At 35.4% G+C, this 27,113-nt stretch overlaps 1 protein-coding gene across 1 annotated transcript; it reads left to right on the forward strand.

The window, feature by feature from the left end:
* The first annotated feature begins 1,908 nt into the window (after window positions 1-1,908).
* LOC121239598 (serine/threonine-protein phosphatase 7) lies at window positions 1,909-9,774 on the forward strand. The gene is made up of 5 exons (XM_041136873.1): window positions 1,909-2,507; window positions 3,113-3,607; window positions 4,359-4,505; window positions 8,768-8,875; window positions 9,385-9,774. The coding sequence occupies exons 1-5, from the start codon at window positions 2,040-2,042 to the stop codon at window positions 9,475-9,477; spliced, it is 1,311 nt and encodes a 436-aa protein (XP_040992807.1). The 5' UTR covers window positions 1,909-2,039; the 3' UTR covers window positions 9,478-9,774.
* The last annotated feature ends 17,339 nt before the right edge of the window (window positions 9,775-27,113 follow it).

Genomic DNA, 27,113 nt, shown 5'->3' on the forward strand with positions numbered 1-27,113 from the left:
CCTTTTTGTGTTGCTTTTACCATAAGTTTGGAGGAGGGGCAATGCCTTTTTGGTCTTTGTTTCCTCCTTCCATCACAAGGGATCAAATGGATGGTAGAGATCCATTTACCTCAAAGTTAATTTTCACCTACTAATCCAATGGTAGAGAATAATTGAGCTATTTCCTAAATGAATAAAATTAAAGGGCTTAAGGGAAAATATTTCAAGGTCTTAAAAATAACACATTTGATTTATTTTTAAAAAAATCATATTTTAAAATAAAACATACTCATCTTAAAATAAAATAATTAAAAATAATAAAAATCTTTATCTCAAAATACTTAATTTAAAGAATTAATGAATGACGTAAGGACCTACGTAGTAAGTCTCGAGTATTACATCATCCTTTGTAGCTACTTCTCTAGCTCTGAGAATTGCCGCTCCACTCCTTTGGTTATTTTTTTGTCCATCGTGACTATTTGTAGATCCTGAAGTGTATGGGAAAGTGTGGTTGTTGGCATATGGATCTTGCCTCGACAATAAATTTCTTTATGTAGGAGAAGCTTCGTTCACACAAAAGCCGCCAACTGTTGGAACAATTTCCTACGACCCCAACAACACTCCCAAACTCTAGTGAATGTTACCTACAAACAGAGGAAGGCTCCAGTCAGAGTATATACATGGAGGACGGGATGTCCCTTTGGACTAGATAACTCGATAGTCCCTATTTCATTGGCATAGATCTCTGAAGGGATGATTTCTGTTGGCAGGAGAGTATTAAGTTGAGTAGACTTTCTCTTGGCCGCGATTGCTATGGGCAAGTGCCACTCAACACATTTTGCCTAGCTATATCCATTCCTCATCTTCCTACACGTAGACCTTTCGTGCGCTCCTTTTTAATGGCCTAATAGCCTTTCCTCACCCATATCTGGTAATTTCTTATCAACAATCTTTATTGTTATTGTTGTTATTTTCTAGCCCTAACCCAAAGATTAGGGCTTGGGTGTCACAAAAAGAGAGTAAGGTTAGTATACATTGGTGATTTAGGTGATGATTGTCAAAATTAATAATTTAGGAACGATTGCAAATTGGACTCTAGTTTAAGGGTTTCATTTATCTTTTCTAATTATATCCTAGGTTACTATGGGTACAATGATCAAATCATACTAATGTCTTGGAGTGTAACAACTTCCGTTTGGTTCGGTTCGGTTCGAGATATATTTTGGAACTAAATCAGTCAAGTTGATTTAGGGATTCTAAAAGTCGATGCAGACTGATTCGTCTAGGAAACCGAAACTTTCAATTTTTTTTTAGTTTCAGTTTGATTTTACAGGTGTGATTCAGTTTTGGGCTAGTTTTTTTTCTTACCCAAATGAAAAAGTTATACAAAAAAAGTATAAAATGTACTTATCCAAAATTTATTTATCCTTCATATATATATATGAAGTGTATTTTTATACTTATATCATATTATATATAAAAGTAAGTTTATATCAAGGAAGCATAAATAATAAGATTAAAACGTCATGTTATATTAATTTTATAATATGTATAATTTAAAAAATTAAAAATATATTTATTTAGTTCAGTCAATCCAAAAACATGAAAACTGAAACTGAACCAATTTTCAATCAATTGTGAATCGGACCAAACCGACTGGTTCAATCTTTTTTTTAGTTTTTTCTTCCACCCCTACCAATGTATTTTAATTTCTTTTCATTTTTCATCATTTTTTTTTCACTTTTTCATCATTTTATAGCTAATTTTTATTCATACAAAATTAAAAAAAAAAAAAAAAAAATACGCGAACTACTAGTTTTCCTATACAATATGGTCAACTGTTTACTGGCGTGACTAAGAATTTTGTTGTGTAGGTCCTGGATTTGGCTGAGCTGGGGGCATCCGTCGCCATGTTGTTGTCTCGGGAAAATGGATTAAAGCAGTGTTAGTTTGAATAAAATCTGAAAAGTCAGCCCTCTCTGAAGAACGAAAATGTGCGCCTTATTATTTCATTAATTGTTTGATTTTCGTATCCTTGTTATTTACTTGTCCTGGTTGAAATGTGGTTATTACATGCGAGCCCTGATGGAGGAGCCCGAGATTTCTCCGATACGAATCCGATACGGACACCACTAACGTGGCCTTCCGATGGCAAGGTGGATCTAGATTGGATCCGGAATCTCATGTCCGTCTTCGATCGGTCGTCCAAGGATCTACCTCCGACTGATTTTCCCTCCGTCCTTCCCGTTCCGGTCTTTGACTCTTTGGTTCTCACCGCGTCCAAGATCCTCCACAAGGAGCCCAACTGCCTCACAATAGACCCTGAACACGAAGCCAGTGCCGCCGCCGCCGCCGCCGCTTCCTCCGTCGTGGTCGTGGGGGACCTTCACGGTCAGTTGCATGATCTTCTCTTTCTTCTCCAAGACGCTGGATTCCCCTCTGAAAATCGCTTCTTCGTCTTCAACGGTGATTATGTAGACAGAGGCGCTTGGGGCCTCGAGACCTTTCTTATTTTGTTGGCAATGAAGGTATATCTATTTATCTAACAAGTATCTGAAATATGCTTGAATTTCTCATCTTTGCCAAGCTCCACTTCCGTATCAAATCAGGTGGCTCTTGTAGAATGCTTTCAGATAATTGCCAAGTTGTCTGCTTCTAATTTCTTCCTTTTCTAAGTTGTAATTTCTAAATCCACGCAATTCCTTTACTGATTCTTAATTCGTTTAAAGTAATATAGTTCTGATTTATAGGATTCCATGTACTTATTTTTTGGTTTTTGGTTTTGTTTTTTTGGTGCTTTACTCTGGTGGCGTTATATAATTCGACTATTTAATCGGTTCGTCTAAGAAATAAAGTGGCAAATAAATGTGCATGATTTTCAATCTTCTGTTGATTTTTTAACATAAAAAACTGTATGGAACAATGTATGGTGTATAACGGTTGTGCACTGCAGAATTTCTCCAATGAATTGACCTTAGTTTGATGGGTTAGATATTGTAGGATCGAACTCTGTTCTCAACTACGGATTTTCCTTGCATTTATCATAAATTAGGTAACGTGGTTCTTTTATTTAAATGGTATCAATATATAGTTATTAATCAGATTGTATATTATGGGATGATGCTTTGCGTAGGTCTTTATGCCACATAGAGTATATCTTCTCCGTGGTAATCATGAATCCAAGTATTGCACCTCTGTTTATGGCTTTGAGAAGGAAGTGTTGACAAAGTATGGAGATAAAGGTAAGCATGTCTATCGGAAATGTTTGGGATGCTTTGAAGGGCTTCCTTTGGCTTCTATTATAGCTGGATGTGTATATACCGCTCATGGAGGGCTTTTCCGTAGTGTTTCTATGACCCCATCCAAGAGATCAAAAGGGAAGAAGAATCGTAGATTAAGTTTCAACTCTGAACCGAAGCCTTTAACACTTGGTTCTTTGGAAGAATTATCGAAGGCTCGAAGGTCAGTTCTTGATCCTCCATGGGAAGGCTTGAATCTAATTCCTGGTGATGTGCTATGGTCAGACCCATCAATGAAACCCGGTCTTTCTCCAAATAATGAGCGAGGCATTGGACTATTGTGGGGTCCCGATTGCACTGAAGACTTCCTCAAAAGGTTCAATCTCAAGGTGATATCATTATTCTGATTTAAACCTAAAGCTCACATGGCTAACATTGTAATATCCCTCATCATGGGCAAGTTGTATTTTGATTGTTTATCTATATTTCTAAATAGTATATTCTAGCATCTATCATTTTATTTCTCTTCAATAAATACAAAGAAGTACCTAACAGCAATTATATTCTTGACTTGTACTTTCCCTTTTCATTAGCGTGTTAGTTATCTATATTGACATGTAGTAATTATTGTTATGGCTTCGGATCTAGGGAACTGCAGTTTGCCACTTTTGATTTCATGAAGAATGAAACTATAATATAACTCTTTAATGTTCTTATCTAGATTGTAAATAAATTCCCTTGCATCTGTGAGATTGACCTTGCAACTTTTTGCTCCACCTGTTAATTCTTTTCTGAAGGGATATGCCATTTGGTCTGAAGTTGTTTGGCAATTCCTTTTTTTTTTTTTTTTTTTTTCCAATGGTTATGGTGTTTTATTGGAAGGTTATGCACACAAAATGGTTTTTGTGCTCTGTATTGCTTTGAAATAAACAAACTTGTTCTTTGAAAGTGGAGTAACATGTAATAGCTTGTTATTTTTTGTGTTGTCACTCCATAATTCAAACCTTTTGAAGATTTTCTTTATACTTGCTTTTGTTTTCATGTTAACTTATCTGTCTGTGTTAGTTATCTTTTACCAGAACTTACTGCCATCTAAAGAGCAAAAACAATTTGGGTCATCATTTATTGTTTTTGTGCCAGTTAATCATCAGATCACATGAAGGCCCTGATGCAAGAGAAAAAAGGCCTGGCTTTGGAGGAATGGAAGAAGGTTATACTGTAGATCATGTTGTGGAATCTGGGAAACTGATTACACTGTTTAGTGCTCCAGACTACCCACAATTTCAGGTTTTTATTGAATCGAAATGTTATATTAGTTGTTGCCCAGTGTATATTTCATGCTTTTATATCTATATGCATTTCTAGTGTCTTTACTTTTTTTTTGATAAGTAATAGTATTATATATATATATATATATATCAATAGGAGTAACCAAGTACACTGGACGCATACAAGAAAAACACCTAGCTCATACAAGAAAACCCTTAATGACTCAAAAGCCCATAAAAACCTACCCAAAATACATAAAGTCCGAAATGGAAAAACAATCGATACACCTCCCCGACCCCATCCCCTAGATTCCGTGAAAATAATCCTCTACCCAAACATCCTACTACAAGAATGTCTTCACAAAGCTCTCCCTTTAGCCTTCCCTCGACTTGAGCTAGCTCCCTTAGTATCGTACTTGATTGCCCAAGAAAGATTCTTTAACTCCCTACTTTTCTTAAACTTCAATTTGGTTTCAAGCATGTGGCTTGCCTCAATTGCAGTGAATAGTGCTTTAAATTGGTGTTCATATTCTCCATATGAAAGTCCTAGGGTTTGTAGAAACCCATTATCTTTATTCAGAATCCAATCCGCTGTTGAACCCGCTATATCATTAATTGGAGGAAGAGAAACCAGGGGAACGACATTATCCCCAGCCACAGTACCCAACTGCACTTCCGACTCTAAACCTTCCCCCACACGAGGCACCAATGACAAATCGATTTCCTTCTCGCCAAATGGTTGCTTGATAGGTATATGGTTGTTTTCCCCTCCATCTATGATCATTACAGGTTCCTCCCCTCCATCAACATTTTGTGTATATGCTCCACCCCTCGACGATCCTTGCCATGCCGCTTTGTTTGACCCTACTACTTCCTCAAGAGGGGAAGCACTACCATTTGTTACCTTGTTTGCATCTTCTAAAAGAGGCTCGATTGTTTCTTCCAAAATACTCGAGACCTTGGAGGGACCCTTGTCTTTAACTACAAATAAACCCTGGACAGAAGGACCAACTACATCTGTAACTGGTGCATGAGACCCTACAACTCTCTTAGAAGGCATAGTGACACTGGCATAAACAAAGATGCCAGCGTCCAACGACTCTATCATTGACACACCCTTTGCCTACACACTTTCCGGCACACTTGCTGGCACACTTATACTGACGACTAGGTCCAGCCCTTTATCCACCTTAATCATTAGATCTCTTACATAATCCATAACTCCCTTCAATTGAGATTTGACATCCCACAAGACCCCTTCCAACTCTCCCAAAGTCGCTTGAGGTATTTTGTCTCCTACAAGTGCCTTGCCCTTTCTTTCTACCGCTGAACTGGTCTTGGCCTGACTACCCGCCAGTGACCTCAACACCGTTGTGTATGAAGTACCTTTGATTGAGGAAGGTCTTCCCACTGTTTTCCCATCAACAATCTCTCCACTTCGAGAAGTGGCTTTGCATTCGGTGACACTTAGAAAACCTTTCCATCCAACGCCATTTGTGCCCTCCGGAATCACCAACAAACCTTTCCTCCTTCCATTACGGAATTTTGAGAGCTGCAGAAAACTACCCCTTGCATTAACATGATGTTGAATGCTAAAAATTCCATTACCCATCCTTAGCTCTTTGAAGAAACTTTCGTGGCAGTTAAGGTCTAAACAATCCTCAATCCCCTTAGCCAACCACAAAGTTGTTGTCCTCCCTAGATACATGAACTTAGCTATCCTTTTGCTACGTTCAGAAATACGAAAGATATTTCCTCCCTCTTTCGTAAATACGAAAGTTTTTTATTCCATTTTCAACCACCTCTCACCTTCCAACTAGGACGAAACAGCATCGTGTTTCGTCGTCATTGTCAAATGCCATTGCAAATTTGTTCCTAGTGTTCCCTACTGCTTCTACTTCATCCTAAGGTAAAACACAGATCTGTTGGAGGCCCTGAGTTCACGGATTTTCTTGCAAAAAATCCTTGAGATAACGGAGAACTTCCAATCGTCGGAGGATGACGTCGAATGCCCACAGAGACTGACGCCGGCAAAAAAAAAAAAAAAAGAGGAAGTGTTCGCCAGCGAGGAACCGACGCCGACGGCCCTCAGTGAGGATGCCAGGCCCCGTCAGCCTCGTCTATGACTGTGGTGTCCCTCTCCGATCGATGGTGGGTGGGGGTGGCGGCGGGATAGGAAGGTTAGAGTTTCTCTTGAAACACTGTTCACACACGGGTTAGGCTTTGTACGGAGAGAAAACGGGTTAGGCAAATATATTTTGATGCTTTTCTAGTGTCTTTACTTGAAGATAGTTTCAATAATTTTTACTTTTTTATGAAGCCTGAGTGGAAGTTTTAACTTCATTGACCTACAAATTTCTTTGCTATTGCATATACAGTTAATTGTTTTCCATATGGGAAGTCTTCCTTGTGCAATCATGAAAATGTTGGGAGGGGATCAGGATCTCATTATCACTTGGGCTCCTGTTTACTGTGGAGAGTAAAACATTGTCTTCATTTTCCCTGATTATATCAATTATTATGGCGGCTGGGATCAGAAACTTGATCAAGATGGGATTGATCATTGTGAATATATACCCACATGTAGATTGTCGACCTCTATGAATATATAGTTTAAAACAAACTGGTGAACATCAGATTTATGTTTCTTGATAATCAGAAGTTTTATTTATATATATATATATAATTAATGATAATCACAAGATATGGCATTCTAAAACTACTTTTTCGTAATGAAACATTTTGATGCATTGTCTAGCAGTTAGAATGAAATTTTAAGCTATTTTATAGTATAGGGTGGTGCCGAATGGGGAATCATATTTAGCAATAGCAATAATTAGTTTTGGCAAACAGTATATTCTTCCAGCTATAATATTCATTGTTGAGTGTACCTTTAAATATAATGGAATTACTCATTTATATGAAAATTCAGATTCTAAACCTTCTTGCCTTGTGTGGTCTTATTTATTTATTTATTTTGATCGGTAATCAAAGTATTTTATTCATAAAAGTAGGCAAAAACCAAGTATACAGGAAGTATACATGAGAAATACCTAACTAGAGTTTACAAATGATGGTAAAAAGTCATGGAGTGTGGCAGGTTTGGGGCTTTAGATGAGACACAAAATTCTCATATGAACTCATTTCATCTCATCCCATCTTATTCCCTAACATAATTCAAATACAAAATTTTCAAACTAATCATTACAACTTTTTCCAACTTTTGAATAAAAAATAAAAAACAATTCTAACTTTTTCAAATCCCCAAACAAAAATAATATTATAAAACTATATTATTACAATATTTTAACTTTATAATATTTTTTATTCAACTTTTTCTCTCTTTTCCCAAAACTCAAAAAATACTCAACTCAAACTATCTCACTACTATTCACAAACTATCTTACTACTATTCACCAAATTCTCATCTCATCTCACTTCCCAAACAAGTGCTTAGTCCGTTACAAACAATGGCCCCCACCCAAATGCTGTGGTCTTATTTTTATAAACTTGTACATACAAATACAAATCTTTGTGAATTTGAGTTGGATACCATTCCTATCATTTCATGGGGCATTATGCTTTATTCCTATTCCCCTTTATTCGGCTTTTAAAAGTTTAAGATTGAATTTGTGTTGAATCTTTTTATCTTTTGGGCTTCCTTAAATAGGCAACTACAATATCAGTATGCAGCAATACTTTGTGATGTGATTGTTAGTTGATCATTGTGAATGGACATCTTTGTCTTATAATACTTTCAGAGCTGCTGGTATAAACTATTTTTTTTTTTTTTTTTATAAGTTTTGCTGGTATAAACTATAGAAAGCTATTCTCACGTTTTGCAAGGCAGAAAATATCTCACTGCCTAGCATGTACATCTAGATATCTTGCAAAATGGTGAAAGGGAGTCTCCAACTGTTGAGTGGGTACTATCTTCATTAATGGAGAAGGTAAATAATGAGAAAATATTATTATCTTTAACAAGGGAGAAAGGGAGTTGAACAAACATGGTCTTATGCCTGTCAGATCAGCTATGATTGGTTAATTTTCCGAATGATTCCTAAATTTCTTGGTTTTGTTTAAAAGTTGGCGTGAAGGAATTCCAACTCACTAGTTTTGTCTTTGGGTCGACTGGAATCGTAACAAGGAAGATTGGTTTATGGCATCATTACAGAATCGTAATAAGGAAGATTGTGTTCGCAATAACACAATTTAAGTGGTTCAAGATTGTTTCCTACAGCATTTGTAATCTGTCCCACATTTGTCTTGTATACCATGCAGGCAACAGAGAAGAGGTACAAAAATAAGGGGGCATACATTGTTCTGGAAGCCCCGAATTTTGATCATCCAAAATTTCATACCTTTGAAGCAATTTCTCCTAGACCGCAGGTATTGGATATTACTCATTTATAGAATAGGAAAAACAAGGATGATTTTGGATCTGCAAAAGTTTCCTAGACATTTAGGGATAAAAGAAAGTAGCAAGGCTCCATCATAAGTGGACACTTTTGCTCATTTATCACATATTTGGTTGATCGTTTTTACCTTATCATAGCAGAATGTTTTTGTTTTCTTTGTCAAGATTTAGGTATGCAGAATAAAACCTAGAATAGCATAGGTATAATTTTATATCTGTATTGTATAATATAAGTTTATCCTTATATAATATTTTATTTGTATTGTAGTATATTTTGTTATGTATTTGTTAATATTTACCCTTTCAAATTTATATGGAAAATTAATATATGAATATAATGGAGTAATTATAAGTGTTATTCCATGTTAAAGCTAAATGAATGAGTAAGAATAATTATTTTATTCCCAGTGGTACTGATTCCTAGCTTGCTCTCTTTTGATTTAGCATAATAAATGTGCTCTGAATATATGATCTAATGCAGGTGAATGCCTATTATGACTATGAAGATGTTATTGACTCTGATGAAGAGTTGGACTTGGCATCGATGGTAACTGCTTCTGAAGAAACCTCATAGCTATTTTTTTTTTTCCATCTATCTTCTCCATGAGTTTGCTGTATTTTAATTATATGTTTTCATGAAAGGGTTTCATTCCATTGCAAGCTGCCATTTTCAAATCTAGGGTTAATTTTTGAGGAAAATGCTGTATTTGATGATACGTTCATAAGATATACGGCAATCTTTGGAGAGGAGGTTTTGGTAGCATAATTAGTGAAGAATAGGTAAAGTTCTTAAATAGTTGAGCACTTTAAACTATTATGTAATAAACAGTAACTTTTAAGAGTGTCAATTTTAGCACCTTGATTTTTGAAACTTGGTATTGGTATTTTCCCTTCCTACTTTTCTTACCTTATTTTGTTATTGATGAAAAAAAAAAAAAAAAAAAACTCCACAAACTTTGTTCAAGTAGAGAAGAATCAAAAGCTTTCTCTAAAATTTGATAACATTGGTTGAAAATATAAAAGCATGAATTGTGTAGAAAGAGAATCATATGCATTAATAAAACTAAAAGGCTTTACTAATGCTTAGAGAGGTGGACGTTTATCCAATATCATGGGGGAAAATAAAAGAACAACAAATACTTGTTAGGGATATTTATTCTTGTTTATTTTCTTAGAAATGCTTTTAACTAGGCTTGCTAGCCGCCCCAGCAGCTGGGCAGCCGGGCACCCCGCCATTCAGTGCTCAAGGAAATGCTTGTAACAAATCCATTTGACAAATTTAGTCCCTTTAACTCTAGTGTTTAATAAAATCTAAAAAAATAAGAAAAAAAAAAGGATGAAAATGAGGATATTCGAAGAGAAAAGAGCTTCAATTAGGAAAAAATAATAACGCAAGTACAAATTATAAAAATTAAATTAACAAGCCAAAGGTGTATCAAAATATTAATGTGTGGTTGAAGTAGATTGAGATTGAGTCTTTTTTCCCGAACTTGTGGCTACAACAATTGAAATCAAAATTAAGTTTGTCATATAAATATAAAACAATCTATATAAGCAAGCGCTTCCAATCAACATCCTCTTATTCGTAGCTCTATGCAAAAGTCACCACCTCCTAAATCTTGAATTGACTTCTCTTTAATCCAATGCTGAATGTAATAAAGCCTCCACAATGTTAGAAGACAACTAACTCTTAAATTGATCTAATATGCACCCTCGAAACTATACGCAGACTCTGAGACCATGGTAAAAATAGGGATGGTCAAAATACTGTTGGCTATCTCTCCAAGGACAGGACTTGACGATATTTGTATTCCACCAACCTAAAATATCAAATTCCTCGACATATGGGCGTAACTTTGCCGACAAGTATCTTTCCAAGTCTGATTGACCGTTTAAACTCTTCCAAAGCTCATGTATCGTCAAACCTCATATCCCACTTATACTTTTTCTGCTTATCGACTTTAGGAGGAGGTGAGCGATGCGGTGGATGACGAAACCCCTATATTAAACACCAAGAATGCAGCCAACTCATCATACAACCTATTGATGGTGTCTTTAACCTTTAACACAAGTTGATCTGCTCCATCCATTCTCGCTAGTATTTTCCAACCCATATACCATTTCATCAATTTTGTACTGCATCTCAAGAACAATAACTATATATAGCAAAATGTTAATCCTACTCAAATCTTTGAAATTTTCTCATACTTGAGCCTCATGTTTAATGTCATAATACGTAAAGTAAGATCATTACTTTCACACATTTCATCTAATTTCTCATTTACCTGAAAAACTTGTTGGTGATATTCATTTGATGTTATATATAAAGAACAAGAAATGATGCATGTGACACCACAAAAAAGCTTTAAGAATTCTACAAAGACTTAGATATTCCCCCAATCCACATCTTTGGTCTGCCTTGATCTCCCATGGCATATTGCATGTGACGAACATATTGTAGGTCCTCATTTCCCATGGCATCAAAGGCCTTTCTATATTGTTTGGCCGTTTTCAACATAAAAAAGATTGAGTTCCATTTTGTAGAAACATTAAGACACAATATTTTCTTACATTCAAGACCCGCAACATGTACAAAGGTATTGAATTTCTCAAGTCTAGTCAGTGAAGATCTCACAAGCCCCACTGCATTTCTTACTCTCGCAACCGACTCATGAACATCTTTTAAACTGTCAGTTACAATAAGATTGATGGTGTGCACAACATCGATCATGCAAGAATTCACCACCCAATATGGACATATTTTCCTCTTTAAGCCTATTATTTGAATACCTAAGTGCAGTATCATTAGATCAAACTTTATTCGATGATATTGTCACTACTCACTCCAAACCCTACTCCTTTATTCTAGACTCCACCACCTTCTCAATAGTGTCACCTTTGTGTTTGTCGAGTAAACAAAACTGAAGAGTCTTTTTGGGTAACCTCCAATCACTGTCTACAAAATGATCAGTTAAACACGTGTAGTTCAAAATTTAGACCAATGTCCATGTATAAGTGGCAAGGCAAACTAATGTCCATGTATAAGTGGCAAGGCAAACTCTTTGACCATTCAATAAATATTTTAACAAATTCTTCTCCAACCCTTATATTTTAAGAACATTTTTCACCATCGCGTGACGAGAATGAATGTTAAACCTAAGTTCCAAGTCCTTAGATTAGGCTTGGAACCCTTCACCCTCCTCAAATTGAAATGGTAGCTCGTTAATTATGATCACACAATCTAAAGACCTTCTGCACCTCTCTGGGTCAAACTTTACAAACTCCTTCAATGTATTACTCCATCTACTCTCATCTGCCATCCTTTTAAGTCCAAATCTACAACCTAGATTATTTTTTTCAAGTACTCAATGTCTTACTAGGAGTATTCTACATTGTTCTTCTCAATGATTTTTCAACTTGGAAGTGTGATGTCGTTCAAGAGACAATCATAAATAACACAACAATAATAACATTTTTCGTGTGCGTCATTGGGGTCACCACTATCTAATTTTGTAAAAAGTTATGACATGATGGAGATGGTTTTTTCCTTTGGTGGATCCATGGGTGTAGAAGGGTAGGTGTGTGGGTCATAACATTAGTGCTAGTGTTTGGACTCGGAAAAGTATTATGATCACCGACACTAGCACAATCACCGCTATTCGTAGAACTTATCAACTATCAAACACCTGACATGATGCAAAGTATCAAATATTTTAGGTTTTTAAAATCACACAAAAATCACAAAATCACACTTGATTAGTGTTTCATATTGAGACCCCAATCTGAAACCCTAAGCTAGATTGGGGTCAATCTAGCTTAGGGTTTCAATTTAAAACCCTGATTTATAAAACCTCAATCTAATTTAGGGCTTCAATTGGAAACCCTAATCAAACAATACAGTCTCAATATGGAACCCCAATTTATATTTGGGTTTTGAATTGAAACTCAATTTATATTAGAGTTTAATCCAGAAACCTAATATAAATTGGGATTTTGGGATTGTAACCCCGAACTAGATTGACAACATCAATATAAATTTCAGATTTGGGTTTCTTATTTGGGGATGAATCCGAAATAGGGTTTTAGATTTCATCCCCAGATTAGATTGCTGAAACCCTAACTTCATTCCATCATACAAAACCAACTTCAGAGTCACAACACTTAACTAATCCCATCCTCCATTCAAAAAAAATCTCATGCTCCATCAAAATTAGAAAAAGTTTTTCCAAAATTTCATCCAAAACAGTCACAACTGCAACGAGATTCTTTCTGTTGAGAGTGAAAAATGGAAGACGGCACTTAAGAGAACTGTCTACTATCTACGACGACGGCAATGTCAACGACGACGGAGGCAAGAGGGGAGGAGAAGCCACATGTCAACATTTTCATTAATTCTTTAATAAAAATGTTGAAGAATTAATGAAAATGTTGACGTGACTTCCCTCCTCCTTCACTATGGGCGCCAGTAATAATGGCCCTATTTATGGGTCTTATTGCTTCCACTCATTCTCTCTCTCATCATTATTTCTTCTAGAAAGTGAAGAGCCACAAAAAATATCTCACATGGGCTCCAAGTTGCCCCTTCTTCTTGCCTTAGTCGAACATCCCTTTTGTCCCTTGCTCTTCCCTATTTTTGAAACCCTAGAAGCTTCTGTTTCATTGCCACGTAGCATGTGTCTCTTTGTTTTAGAAATTTCTCTCATGATTGCATCTTCTAGAACCTCAAACATCCTATGCATCCTTACCAAGTGTTAATAGCAAAAATGCTACCCTTTTCTCTTCATCATTTCCCTCTCTTCGAAACGTAAAAGACTTTCAGTGTATGAAGGACAAAGGGTACCTCCCACTATGGCTGAAACCCTAAAGCTTCATCATCACAAGATCCTTCTGGAAACCCTAATGGCCTTATGCATGCTCACCTAGTGGTATTGTCGAAACCCTCTCATCCTGCTTCCCTCATCATCACTACTCTTTCTAGAAACCCTAAGAAGCACGTTACATATTTGCCAAGTGGCATACCTCTTGGAAAAACTAAAACTCCCTTTTACCATGCACATAATGATTCTCCCACAAAAATCCAAAGGTTTCCTTTTTATTTGGCTTCAAGTGGCACCTCCTTCCTACTTTCAAAACCCTAGTGGGCTTTTCTCAAGCCCTCATCCTTTTAGTGGCCAAACATCATTGGGCCTAGGGCCTTCTCTTAGGCTTAGGTGCCTACTCTACTAATCAAAAGATAAAACTCATCTCATTTCACAAGGTTCTAATGTCTATGGCCCTCCGACTTATATCCACTAAGGCCGAATCTTAGAGCTAAATCTCAACCTCAAGAACCTAGTTTCGGTTGGGGTATCACATCCCCCCTTAAGAAAAGACTTCATCCTCGAAATCGCACCGTACTCCAATAATAAAGGAAGACAATAATAAAGATAAAGTAACTCACTTGGAGGACTACGTCTACTATCAACGGTTGATTCTTCAGATGAAGAAGGTGATGGTACTTCCTCCCCTTCTTCTGTTTCCAAATCTTGTTACAAATAGAAGATTGCATCAACATCAAGCTCATAATACAAGTTTTTTCCTTAGATCATTTAGGCTTTGCTCTATGGTAGCTTCATCGTCTTCTATTTCTTGTCCTTCCTCTCTCATTTGAAGACGATCGAATGATGAATCAGAAGACTTAGAATCTACTGATTCTCTAAGTTGAGTCTCCACCACACGACTTGACTCCACATCATTACTATTAATATCTACCACTAGTAACCTTGGAGCGTTTCTCTAGATTAATGGATCTCGAGGTGCTTGACGTTCTTTATGCGACAATACTCGTCATAAGAAAAGATTTCCTTTGAATTTTATGTAATAGGCAGCCAAAAATTCAATGGATAAATTTCTTTAGGTTTTAGGAATGTCTTGAAAACCCCAGAAATTTTTCACAATTCAATCAATTGTGTAAGTTTTAGTCTGTCAGCATAATCAGTCTTACTACTCACTATGATGTCAAAAATGTGATTTTATTTATTTGAGGTACTTAGGTATGTGAGATTGAGAATAGGTCTATGCCATTAGACTCAGATGAATATTTAGCATTTTATGGCATAATAAAACGATTTTTGATTTCCGGAACGACAATTACTAGAGATCGCATTTTGATTTATTTGAGGTATTTCAGAGTCGACTTTTGATAAATGATTTACACTTTGAGGTTAGTATGATTATTCAAGATTTTATTGTGCAAATGTACTTTTCACTGTTTCAAAGTGAATAGTGATCTCAATGTTATTACTCAGTCCAGTATTTTCAAGACCACAATGTGGAATGTCCAAATTAGGTTAGAGAAGTTTTATTTAAACACTTGGCAAGATCTTAGCCACACTTGGTGAATAGTATTGGACACTTGGCACCAAGAGGAACCATAAGATAAAAATGTGAAGGAAATCAAGTTTCATGCTACCAAAGCCAAACACTATTTCATCCAACCATTCAATCCGTGCCAAATCAAAGAGGGTTTCAACCCTAGTGAAACCCCAAATATTTGGAATCCAATTGAAACTCCAAATCCTTTGTAAAAAATGAAACCCTAAATGGTTTTCCCAAACCCCAAATATTTGCCTTAAAACCCTAATTGTGACCAGTTGTAGCTTAGTGTTTAATCACTTAATTAAATCACTTTCACATGCTATTAACCACTCAAATTCATGTCATTACATCTTTATTTATTATTTTATATCTTGGTAATTTCATTGGGCCAAGAAAATTAGATTTGGGTTTGTTAGAAAATCAAACCCTATTGAAACTTCAATGTGGCCCATTCGGTTAAGACCCACAAAATTGCACAATCGAGACAAGGCTTGGGGAGAAATTTTCCCCTTCCATTAGTGTCCTTTCACTGCCCGAAACAGTGTTTGGATGGGAGACCAAAAAAAAAAACCCCAAAACCACCCTTCACATGGAAGCTTCCTTGGTTGAAAACCATGGGCTATATGGCACACGGATTTTACCACTTTTGGATGACCAACCTCCCATAAAATTGACTTATCTTGACCACTAAGCCAACCCCTCCTCCTATATAAGTCTTCCATAGCTTTCCCTTCACCCTTTGATCACTTTCTATTCACTTTCGTGGAGAAGATTTGAAAGGCATTTTCTAACAGTTTTTTTGGCCTTTCTTGCTTGTTTAAGTAGATATTCACAAAGTTATCTTCACATAAGTTGTTTCCCTTTGAGTCTAGTTTCTTTTGGTATATTTTTTGTAAATTTTCATGGACAATTGACGGGTGATAAATTGATGACTTCTTAGTTTTTAGTCACTCTTTTAATAATTGTTTATCTAATTTATCTTTGATTTTGCAGAGATGCAATGAGACAAATCTTGTTTTAAATTGGAAAAAATGCCACTTTATGGTCGATGAGAGAATAGTGCTTAGCCACCGCATTTCCTTCAAGGGAATTGAGATCGACCAAGCAAAGATAGAAATTATTGAAAAACTCCCACCACCAACCAATGTGAAGGGCAAGAGAAGTTTCTTGGGTCTCGCCGGATTCTATCATTAGTTTATCAAGGATATTTCCCAAATTACTAAACCTCTTTGCAATCTGTTGATTAAAGATACCCGGTTTGAGTTTTTTGATGAAAGCTTGCATGCTTTTAAAATATTGAAAAAAAAAATTGCACCTATCATTGTATCACTGGATTGGAATTTACCTTTTGAATTAACGTATGGTGCTAGCGATTAGCTATAGGGGCTATTTTGGGGCAGAGAAAGATAAAAATTTTCATGTTATTTATTATGCAAGTCGGACCTTAACAGAAGCTCAACTTAATTATGCTACTACTAAAAAAGAATTGTTAGCAGTTGTGTTTGCCTTTGATAAATTTCGTTCTTATTTGATAGGTTCAAAGGTGGTCATTTACACCGATTACTCAGCTCTTAAATACTTGTTGTCGAAGAGGGATGCAAAACCACGACTGTTAAGATAGATTTTGCTATTATAAGAGTTTGATTTGGAAATAAATGATAAGAAAGGTACCGAGAATGTAGTGGCCGACCATTTATCTCGTTTTGAGCTTAAAGAGGCGGCGAGAGAGGAGAAATTCCCAATTTAATGAAACCTTCCTAGACAAGGAATTAATGGTTATACAAGTCATTCCATGGTATACCAATATTGTAAATTATTTGGTGTCCAGAATTCTATAGGCCAAGATAACATATTAACAAAAGAAGAAGTTCTTCTCCAACTTAAAATATTATTTTTGGGAGGAACCTTTTCTATACCGGCATTACGTGACCAAATAATCAGGAGATGTGTGCCCGAGGAGGAGATGGAGAGCATACTTAGACATTGCCACTCATTGGAAGCGGGCAACCACTTTGGTGGAGCAGCGAAAGTTTACAATGCAATTTTTATTGGCCGACTATTTTTGAAAACTCTTTTAATTTTGTTAATTTATGTGATCATTGTCCAATAGTTGGCAACATTTTTAGGAAAAATGATATGCCTTTAAACAATATTTTAGTGATTGAATTATTTGATGTTTAGGCTATAGATTTCATAGGTCATTTTCCATCCTCATATTCTAATAAATTTATTTTGGTGGCTGTAGATTATGTCTCCAAATGGGTGGAAGCGATCGCCTTGCCAATCAATGATGCGATAGTGAATTTCCTGCAGAAGAACATCTTTTCCCTATTTGGCACTCCGAGGGCAATAATCAGTGATGGCGGGAAGCATTTTTGCAATCACCAATTTGAAGTACTACTGACTAAGTATGGAGTTGCCCATCACGTGGCGACATCATACCATCCTCAAACGAGCGGCCAGGTCGAGGTGTCTAATTGGGAGCTGAAGTGCATACTGGAAAAGATCGTGTGTGTCTCTCGAACAGACTGGGCGAGAAAGTTAGATAACGTGTTATAGGCCTATCAGACAACATTCAAAACACCGATCGGGATGTCGCCTTATCAGCTCGTTTATGAAAAAGCATGCCATCTACCCGTGGAGCTAGAACACAGAGCCTATTGGGTGACAAGAACATTGAACTTTGATTTACAAGCAGCTGGCGAGAAGAGAATACTGCAAATCAACGAGATGGATGAGTTCCGTAATGATGCTTATGAGAATGCTCAGACTTACAAAGATAAAACTAAAGGATGGCACGATAAGCATATTCTGATAAGAGAATTCGAAGTCGAGTAGAAAGTTCTATTATTTAACTCAAGACTTTCAATCTTCCCAGGAAAGCTGCACTCTCGGTGGTCGGGACCGTTTGTGGTGACCAGTGTCTTTCCCTATGGAGTGGTTGAAGTACACCACTAGACAAAAGACACATTTAAAGTAAATGGATAGAGATTAAAACTCTATGTGGATGGAGACTTTAACTCGTAAAAGAGTTTCATCGATCTCGGCAGTAAAAAAAGATGAGAGGATAATGTCTAGCTATAAACTTTAAATAAAACGCTTTTGGGATGCAACCCAAGTTTTTATTTTATTTGATTTTTTTTAATATTATTCTTTTGCTTTCGTCTTGCAGGAACGAAGAGGCAAGGAGATCTCCAAGGGATACACAGTTGCACCTTCAAAAGAACGAAGTTTACACAAAATCACAGACTCACAAGAGTATGAAAGACAAGAGAGGTAGAAGATCTACAAGTAAAATTAATTATAGACATATTATCAAAATCATAAGTTTGGGGGTGTGAAAAGTCAACTCATCTACTGTGTGGCCAACAAGAAAAGAACGACGAGAGTCATCCACAAAGGCAGTCGAAAAAGTTTTCAATATTTCCATGATGAAAAAAAAGGGAAAAATAAAAGAAAATAAAAGAAGGGTCCAACCTGCCAAATAAAGAGGTAAAGAGAGAGATACTTGAAAGAACAATAAGAGAGGTATGTTGCGAGATTTACAATGATTGAAAAGAGATGTATGTTAGTCTTTAAAGTTAAGTTATCTTGCTTTGTTTGAATCATACCTTTTCTTTGCAGCCCTCACCCTAGCCTTACATTACAAGCTTAATAAAAACGCATTGATCCGTAGTGATAGTTTTTGTTCTACATTAGTAGAGAGTGATTTGAAAAGCAAGCCTATAGGGTGTTTAGTAGGGGTGCTACCCGCCCCCTACAGGGCGGGGGCACCCCTTCCCAACACCCTGCCCCCCATGGGGCGGGCAGTGGGGTTTTCACCCTCGCCCCTGGGATGGGGGGCGGGGTACCCCGCCCTGGTGGGTGGGGTGGGGCGGATTGCCCCCGCCTCTTTCTACTTAAAAAAATACTATATTTTATTTGATTTAAAAATTATTTCTAAGTGCAAAAGTAATTAAAAATATATTTTTAGATCCAAACTATAAATTTAAATTTTGCAAATACGACTATAATTTAAAAACTATGTAATTTCTAAATTTGCTACTATATATTGTGTAAATTGTAGTGTATTAGTTTTTAAACTATATAGTTTTTAAATTTGCCAATGCATATTTTGTGAACAAGTCAAACAAATTGTAATATATATTTATATATACACAATTTGTAAAATATAAACATATATATATATATTTATGTTTATATATATGTATAATATATATATATAAACATAAGCGAGGGCAGGGCGGGTTGGGCCCTCCCCGCCCCACTAAGGGCCCTAGATGCGGGGCAGGGGGCCCCGCCCCCGCATGGGGGGAGAGAGGTTGCCCACCCCACCATGCGGGGGCGAAGCGAAAGCGGGGCGGGGCAGCGTGGGCGGGGCCCCATTGCCCAATCCTAGTGTTTAGAGATGCATTATTTATTTACTTGTTTGTATAAAACTATCCGAGGAGATAATGATGAAGTGAGAATGATGGGTATGCATGAATGTGGGGATTGATAATGTTGTGGAATTGAGTTTTGAATTAACTTTTGGACTTGATTGATCTTGAATGATTCATTTGAATTATAGACTTTAGATAATCTTTGAGGCAATAAATTTTATGAATCAAACCAATACTTGTTTTAATTGTCTTTTTTTTTTCTTTGCTCGAGGGCGAGCAAAGCTTAAGTTTTGGAGTATTTGATAAGTGTGATTTTTATATGATTTTTATTACTCTTTTATTTATGAAAAGTGTTAGTTTTTCTTCAATTCTATTGATTTTATTTTATTTCTATATATTTTTCTTTATTTTCTTGTATTTGAATGAATGAGAAGATTTAGTGTGAAATTAAAGCATTTTGGTACAAAAGCTGAGACTACAGATCTAGACCGACGAGAGGTGACAAAATCTAAACAGAGCCGAGGAGATTCAAGCGAGGAGACCCAATGGCAACCAGAATTGGCGACAAGAGTTAGGCGATAAGTGATATGTTTTACCTCCTGGGTGAAGACTTGGGGATAAGGCTCTGGGCAGTTAAATTGGGCGACTAGTTTAAACGACCAACTTAAAAGACTAACCTAAACGACATCTTGGACAACAACTAGCAAAGGAAATCAGTTTTACCGCTTAGTAGGTTGGCGAGAGGGTTTTATCATCCCGGTCAGGAGTCTTTCCTCCCGGTAGGCAAGGAGACTGATTATATTCAACGCACAGGGCATCTATCCAGTGGGACTATTCCAAGTTCCGCAATCAATCTACTAACCACCAAATCCTCCCAAACTTCATAAATCAAGCTGCTTATTACTGAATCTTCCATTTTAGATAATTCCGATATTCTTGAGATAATTTCTTTTATGTTAACTTTTATCTTTAGAAACTATTTTTTAGATCTTTAGGCTAGATTGTAGCCGCATTTATCTTATTTTCCAATTTGAATTTTGACATCTATTTAATCCAGTCTTGTGGGATGAATATAGAAGGGAGAGTTTGAGTTTTAGATTGAAAAAATCCAGAGTTTATCATTTAAGTTTCTTTCAAGGAGGCGGATCTAGAGGGCAGATGCGAGAGTCGCATGCTTAATCAACCGACTCCAACAAAGAACATTAGTTTTATTCTTTTCAATTTCATTATGAACTAATTTTATTTTCTAGAGCTTTGATGTAGTCTAGCATTGAATACACAATTTTTCTTTTAAGTTATTTTATTTTCAATATTTCCATGTTTGAGTGTTTATTCCTTGTTCTCAATACTTGCAATTTTCTAACTAATTATTGTTCGATTTATTAAATCACAATGAGATCGATAGTTTATTTGTGATTAAAACTCTAGGATTAAGCACCATTAGTTGAGCGAAAGTAGAGATACTTTATCGCGATTAGTGTGATTTTCGAGAAAAATTCAAAGAGCTTAATGTCTCCAATTAGTTAAATTCACAAAGGGATATGGAGTTATTAGTTGAAGATATTTTTGGTATTGTTCGAGAGAAAATATTGAATAGTTAAGGAATTTTTATTATCAACTTGGGATAACTATAATTCTATGACAAGAAAGAATAAATTGTGTGGAATTTGCTAGGTGAAATCAAACTCTCTAGATCTATTCTTATTATCTTTAAAATCTTAATTTTAATACTATTTTCTTCAGTTTAATTTAGATAATCTATTCTTCAAATTTCGGTTTTCCTAATAGTAATTAATTTAGTAAATTTCAGTACTCGATAGCATAATTAATCCATGTGGGTTAGACGATTCTGTACACTTACAAATATTTTCAGCACAACAGACTAAATTTTGGTTAGCTTAGTAACTATGTATTGTTATGCATTTGAGGCTTTAATATGAAATTGTTAGTAAATATAGGATTTGCATAGTGAGTTCAGTTTTGATAAGTTAATAACTTGATTGTTGTGTTGAGATTATGATCATTACTTAAGTATTAGCATAATAGAAGTTGCATAAAACATTAGGTTAAGAAATGATATTGGTTGGCAACTTTGTTACAAGTATTTTTGACTTGCGTTTTTTAGTTGCTAATGTCAAGTTTTTGTGATTTGTATGGTGAATCTAGTCTCTCTTTAGACTTCTAAATTAAGAGTATTTTTCAACTGTGCAATTAGTACTAAGATTTTGGATGTTAGAAGCTATTAAGTAGCATAATGATAGATGCATATCTCAATTGGACTTTGGTCTACATATGATTTTCTCTCATGTGTATTCTCGGATTTGTGTGAAGTGATTATCTTACGACTTTCAAGAAATGTTATTTGATAAGAGTGTGTTGCAATCTTACGTCACCTTGAAGATTTTAGAACCCAATATACATTAGAAACAAAGCAGACTACAAATGGATCTCGGAATCATATCCTCGAGTTTAAGTTTGTATTGGATGTTGCGCTATTCCAATAATTGAAAAATTTTATAGCATGAGCTAGTGTGTGTAAATGAAATTAAACACTCTTCTAGGATGGAAACAAGGATTGATTTTTAGAAAACTAATTATAAGTACAAAGATAGGCTTTGAATTACACTTATCTCATCTAATCATTACACAAACCATGTCAACTCATCTAATCATTACAACTTTCCCAAAATCTTAAACAAAATACAATAAAAAATTCTATTTTTTCAAGTCCTTAAACAAAATTATATTCTAATAATATTTTATTAAACTTTCATCTTATCTCATATCATCTGTGTAACCAAACGAATTCGTCATGCTTATATACATGAAATTTGGAATTTGATGTTTTCTTGGATTTGTTGTACAATAAATCAGATTTTAAGGCTAGAAATAGATTTAGAATAGAGTTACATGCAAGTTTGTGAATCTTGATAATTTCAAGGTCAAAATGCAATTTCCAAAGTTTTAGGGGTCAAATTGAAATTTTTGAAAATTTAAGGGGTTGTTTGCAAAGTTCTATTTTTGGAAGTTTAAAAGTGGATGATGAGTTTTTATGGTGTATTAAATGGTCCCTAACCTTAGTATGTATTTATTTCAGCTATGGAAAATTTTATGTGTTAAAAGTAGTCTGTAAGTTAGTTTACTCCCAGTTTACGTTATTATGTTTGATGATAAATGTCATGATAGTGAGCAATGTTATTATTCAAAGTTTCCATTAATAAATGAATGTTCATGTCATATCATATTTACATCTGTCATGAAGCATAAGCCAAGCATGTAATTACTTTTGTCAAGAACCTAATGCTAGGATGACAGATTATCTTAGTGGTACTCCCCTGACCACTCTTGTAACAGCACACCACAAATTCAATGGATAAATTTCTTTAGGCTTTAGGAATCTCGTAGAAATCCCAAAAGTTTTCATGAATTGACAAATCACGTAGGTTTTAGTCTATCAGTATAGTCAGTCTTACTACTCACTAGGATGACAGAAATGCAATTTTATGTATTTGAGGTACTTAGGAGTGTGACAATGAGAAACAGTCTACGCCATTAGCCTTAGATGAATATTTAGGACTTTATGACGCAATAAAACAATTTTCATTTTCCAGACAACAATTGTTCGAAAATGCATTTTTAATTTATTCGAGGCACTTACGAGTTGAATTTCACGAAATGACGTATGCTCCTAATTTCATATGATTATTTAGGATTTTATGGTACAAAGTTATTTTTACCATTTTTATGAGTGAATAGCGACTCTAGTGTAAGTGCCAAGTGGCACTTGGTCTAGTATTTTTAATATCACAGTGTGGAATGTCCAAATTAGATCTGAGAAGTTTTATTTGGACACTTGGTAAAATCTTAGCCATACTTGGTGAATAGTATTGGACTCTTGGCATCAAGAGGAACCATGAGATGGAAATGTGGAGGAGATCAAGCTTTATGATTATGTCACCTAAGCAAAACCCTATTCTATCCAACCATTCAATTTGTGTCAAATCAAAGAAGGTTTCAACCCTAGTGAAACTCCAAATACTTGGAATCCAATTGAAACTCCAAAATCTTGGTGAATATCGAAACCCTGAATGGTTTTCCCAAAGCCCAAAAGTTTACCTCCAAACCCTAATTAAAACATGTTGTAGCTTAGTGTTTAATCACTTGATTAAATCACACCCATATACTATTAATCACTCAAATTCATGTTATTACGTCCTTATTTATTCTTGTATACCTTGGTAACTTTATTAGGTCAAGAAAAACTGGATTTGGACTTGATAAAAACCTAAACCCAAACCAAACCCCAAATGAAGGTCTATTCAGTTAAGGCCCACGAAATTGCACCACCAAGGCAAGGTTAGGTTGTTATTTTATAATTTACTTAATGAAAAGTTTTGGATCTAATGGTTTGATCAAAACCAAACTACATAGCTTTCGGTTATCAAAGTATGATAGTTCTTAAGAATTTCTTATAAATGTATTAAAAGTATGTTATTGAACTTTTGGAGTTTTTGGAGTGTTTTGAAAAGAGTTAGACCGTGAACATCAAGGAGTGTTCTTGAGGTCAAAATACTTGGAAGTTTTATTTTAAATAAATTTGTGATTTTTGTTATGTGAGTTTTGTTGGTTGATCTAGTATGTTATTTAAGCATAGAATGTGATTTTTTATGGTGCATATTTTGGTTTTAGCATGAAAGATAGGGTTTGAAAGAATTGCAACAAAAATTAAGACATTTAGCCTATACATGTTTTGACCTATGCATGTTTAACCTAGTCTTGTTATGTTTTAAATTTTTTTAATTAGATATTTGGATTTAGAATAACATCTACATAAAGAATGTAAATTTTGGTGAGTTTTAGAGTTAGGATGTGAAATCCCTAAGCTAGTTGTAACATCCGGCCCAGTACGAAACTTGCGTTCAATTTTTATTATTATTATGTATAAAGCCCACTTGCAATTTAACAAGTGATTTTAGGATTAGGCTTCGGGCCCAGAGTTTATTATGATGGAATATGGACTTTTAAAGGGTTTGATAATTAGGTTTGATTCAGTTCATATTTTATGGACCTAGTAGATTTTATTTTATTTGATTTTTGGCCCGACAAAGTTATGGAATGAGTTAGGCTAATTTGGAATGTGAGTCGAGGTCCAATAGTATTTATGATATACTACACCCAGGAGAAAGATTGCGGGTAAGCTAAATTTTTTTGGACTATTCTAACCGGCCTAATTTATCTATGAGGACCAAGCCCTTGATTTGCTTTTTTTTTTTTTTTTTTTTTAAATGTTTGTTATCAATTCCTAAGGTTTAAGGTTACAACTCAAGAGTCTCATTCCTATTAAAATCCTTAAACCTATTATGCAGCTCGTGCATTATGGTAGACGTTTTAATTTCAAACCCTGGTTAGTTCTTGGTTGCCGTCACCACGTTCACCACACATGTCTCTCATGCACTTCCCAAACCATGCACGTTCATTTCCTAAAACGTTCATGGCGACAGTTCGTTTAAGGGATATATATACACACACACACTCATGTATAAGCAATTATTCATTAGTTTTAAGAACTAGGGTTGCTGCACCTTCCTCATAGGTTTTAGAAAACAAATCGACCAAGAGGTAGTACGGCACTGCTGCCGCTAGCCAGACTCCTCCGCCGCTGCTCCTGGACGAACCAAGAGAAAAGGAAGCTAAGCCATGGCTCAGCCCACATTCAATGTTGCACCGTAGCCCCTCCCTCCACCATAAACGAGCAACACCAAAACCTAAGCCCTATCGTGTGCCACCACCCTCTTCACGAACTTAGCCCCCACACGTGACCTTTCAAGTGGCCACTCCTCTCCATCTCGCAGCAAAATAGTCCCGAATGGGAGAACCAACAAGCCGAGGTATTTCCACACACAACAGAATCTGTCAGGCCACAGTTTAAACCTCCACCCTACACCACCACACTACCACCGTGCGATACTCACTACAGACCATTAACTACCTAGTTGCACCACCACAAAAAGGCTTTGTTTTCCACTCCCAAAAACAGAGCACTTGTTTCCCTCCATTGTGAGTCACAACATCGTTGTCTAGCTGCTCAGCCTCAAGTGGGAACCACCAGAAGACGCTGGTTGTGCAGCCAGATCTGCTGTGACCCTCTTGGTAAGCCCACTTCGATCTTCCCCCATGATCTCATCTCTGTCTCTCCATGTCTCTCTCACCACTCTCAGACTCTCTCTCTCTCTTTTGCTCTCTCTCTCTCTCTCTCACTCATTGCTCTTCAATCGAGCTGTACATCGTCAATCTAGTCCAGTCGCCGCTTCCGTCGTCCCTGGCCATTTCTCTCAGTGAGTTCGCCATCGCGCAGCTCGTTGGTTTTGCATTTTACATATATTAAAATGATGCATGCATGTCTTTTAAGTTGTTAGAATAAATACTTGCTTACGTTTTTACCCTTATTTTTAATCTACAATAGATATCATATTTTGGACTTGCTAATTTATCTGTTGCCTATAGTACTAGTAGCCTCATTGACCGTTGTATGTTGTTTCAAAAATTATATTTTTAAATGTGCTGATTTCACATGAGTTTGATTTTTAAACTGGATTTATTGTAGTTTACAAAAATGATTTTAATGAACTTTATTTTTATTAAGAGAGTAATGTATTATTTTTAATTTAGATTGTGTTTAGTATTTTTTTTAAATTAGGCATAAACTCCTTGGGATAAAAATATTATCTATAAACTTGATTTCACAGAAAATATTTAAAGACTTTAATTATATTATCTAGTATAAATTTTATAATTTGATTTGGTAGTAAATTGTAAGTGTTTAAACTTTTATTTTTAAGAACTTTAAACCTATTATATGTAATAAATCTTGGATAGTTTTAAATCAGATATGATTAGTAATTTATGATGATTTTTGCTATAAGTATTATTAAGAATATTATATGAATTACTATTCTTTAAGAAATTTATGATTTCCTACTAGATTATATGTTGGCAGTATTAAATTATCGTTTTAATAATAGTTTATAGAGATATGAGTTTTAAATATGATTAAGTTAGATTTTTGAAATTAATTTAAGTTGTTTTGCCATTTTTGATTAAATTATATTATGATAAGTTAAGATTATTTTTTATGATAATAGTATTTATTGGATTTCTGATAACTAGATAATTATCAAAGCTATTTTCCGTAGTATGAATTTAAGTAGATGGAGAGTTTTAGCAGTCATTTTAGAAGTTTAGTAACGTTTAGCATTCCCATATAGACGACGATTGTGGAAAAATTCAAAAACGTTAAAAAGTCCAGGTAAGCAGGGTTCCTATACTAGACTCTACACGGATTGTTTAGACCGAGATTGAATTTCTGAAAATTATGCATGCTTTGTTATAAAATGAGAACTTGGAAAAAAAAAGCCTCGGTCAATTATTTGCATTACTCATGAAATCTGTATGAAAAAGATAAAATGTTTCT

This window comes from Juglans microcarpa x Juglans regia, chromosome 7D (genome assembly GCF_004785595.1).
Source record: "Juglans microcarpa x Juglans regia isolate MS1-56 chromosome 7D, Jm3101_v1.0, whole genome shotgun sequence".
Taxonomy (NCBI): domain Eukaryota; kingdom Viridiplantae; phylum Streptophyta; class Magnoliopsida; order Fagales; family Juglandaceae; genus Juglans; species Juglans microcarpa x Juglans regia.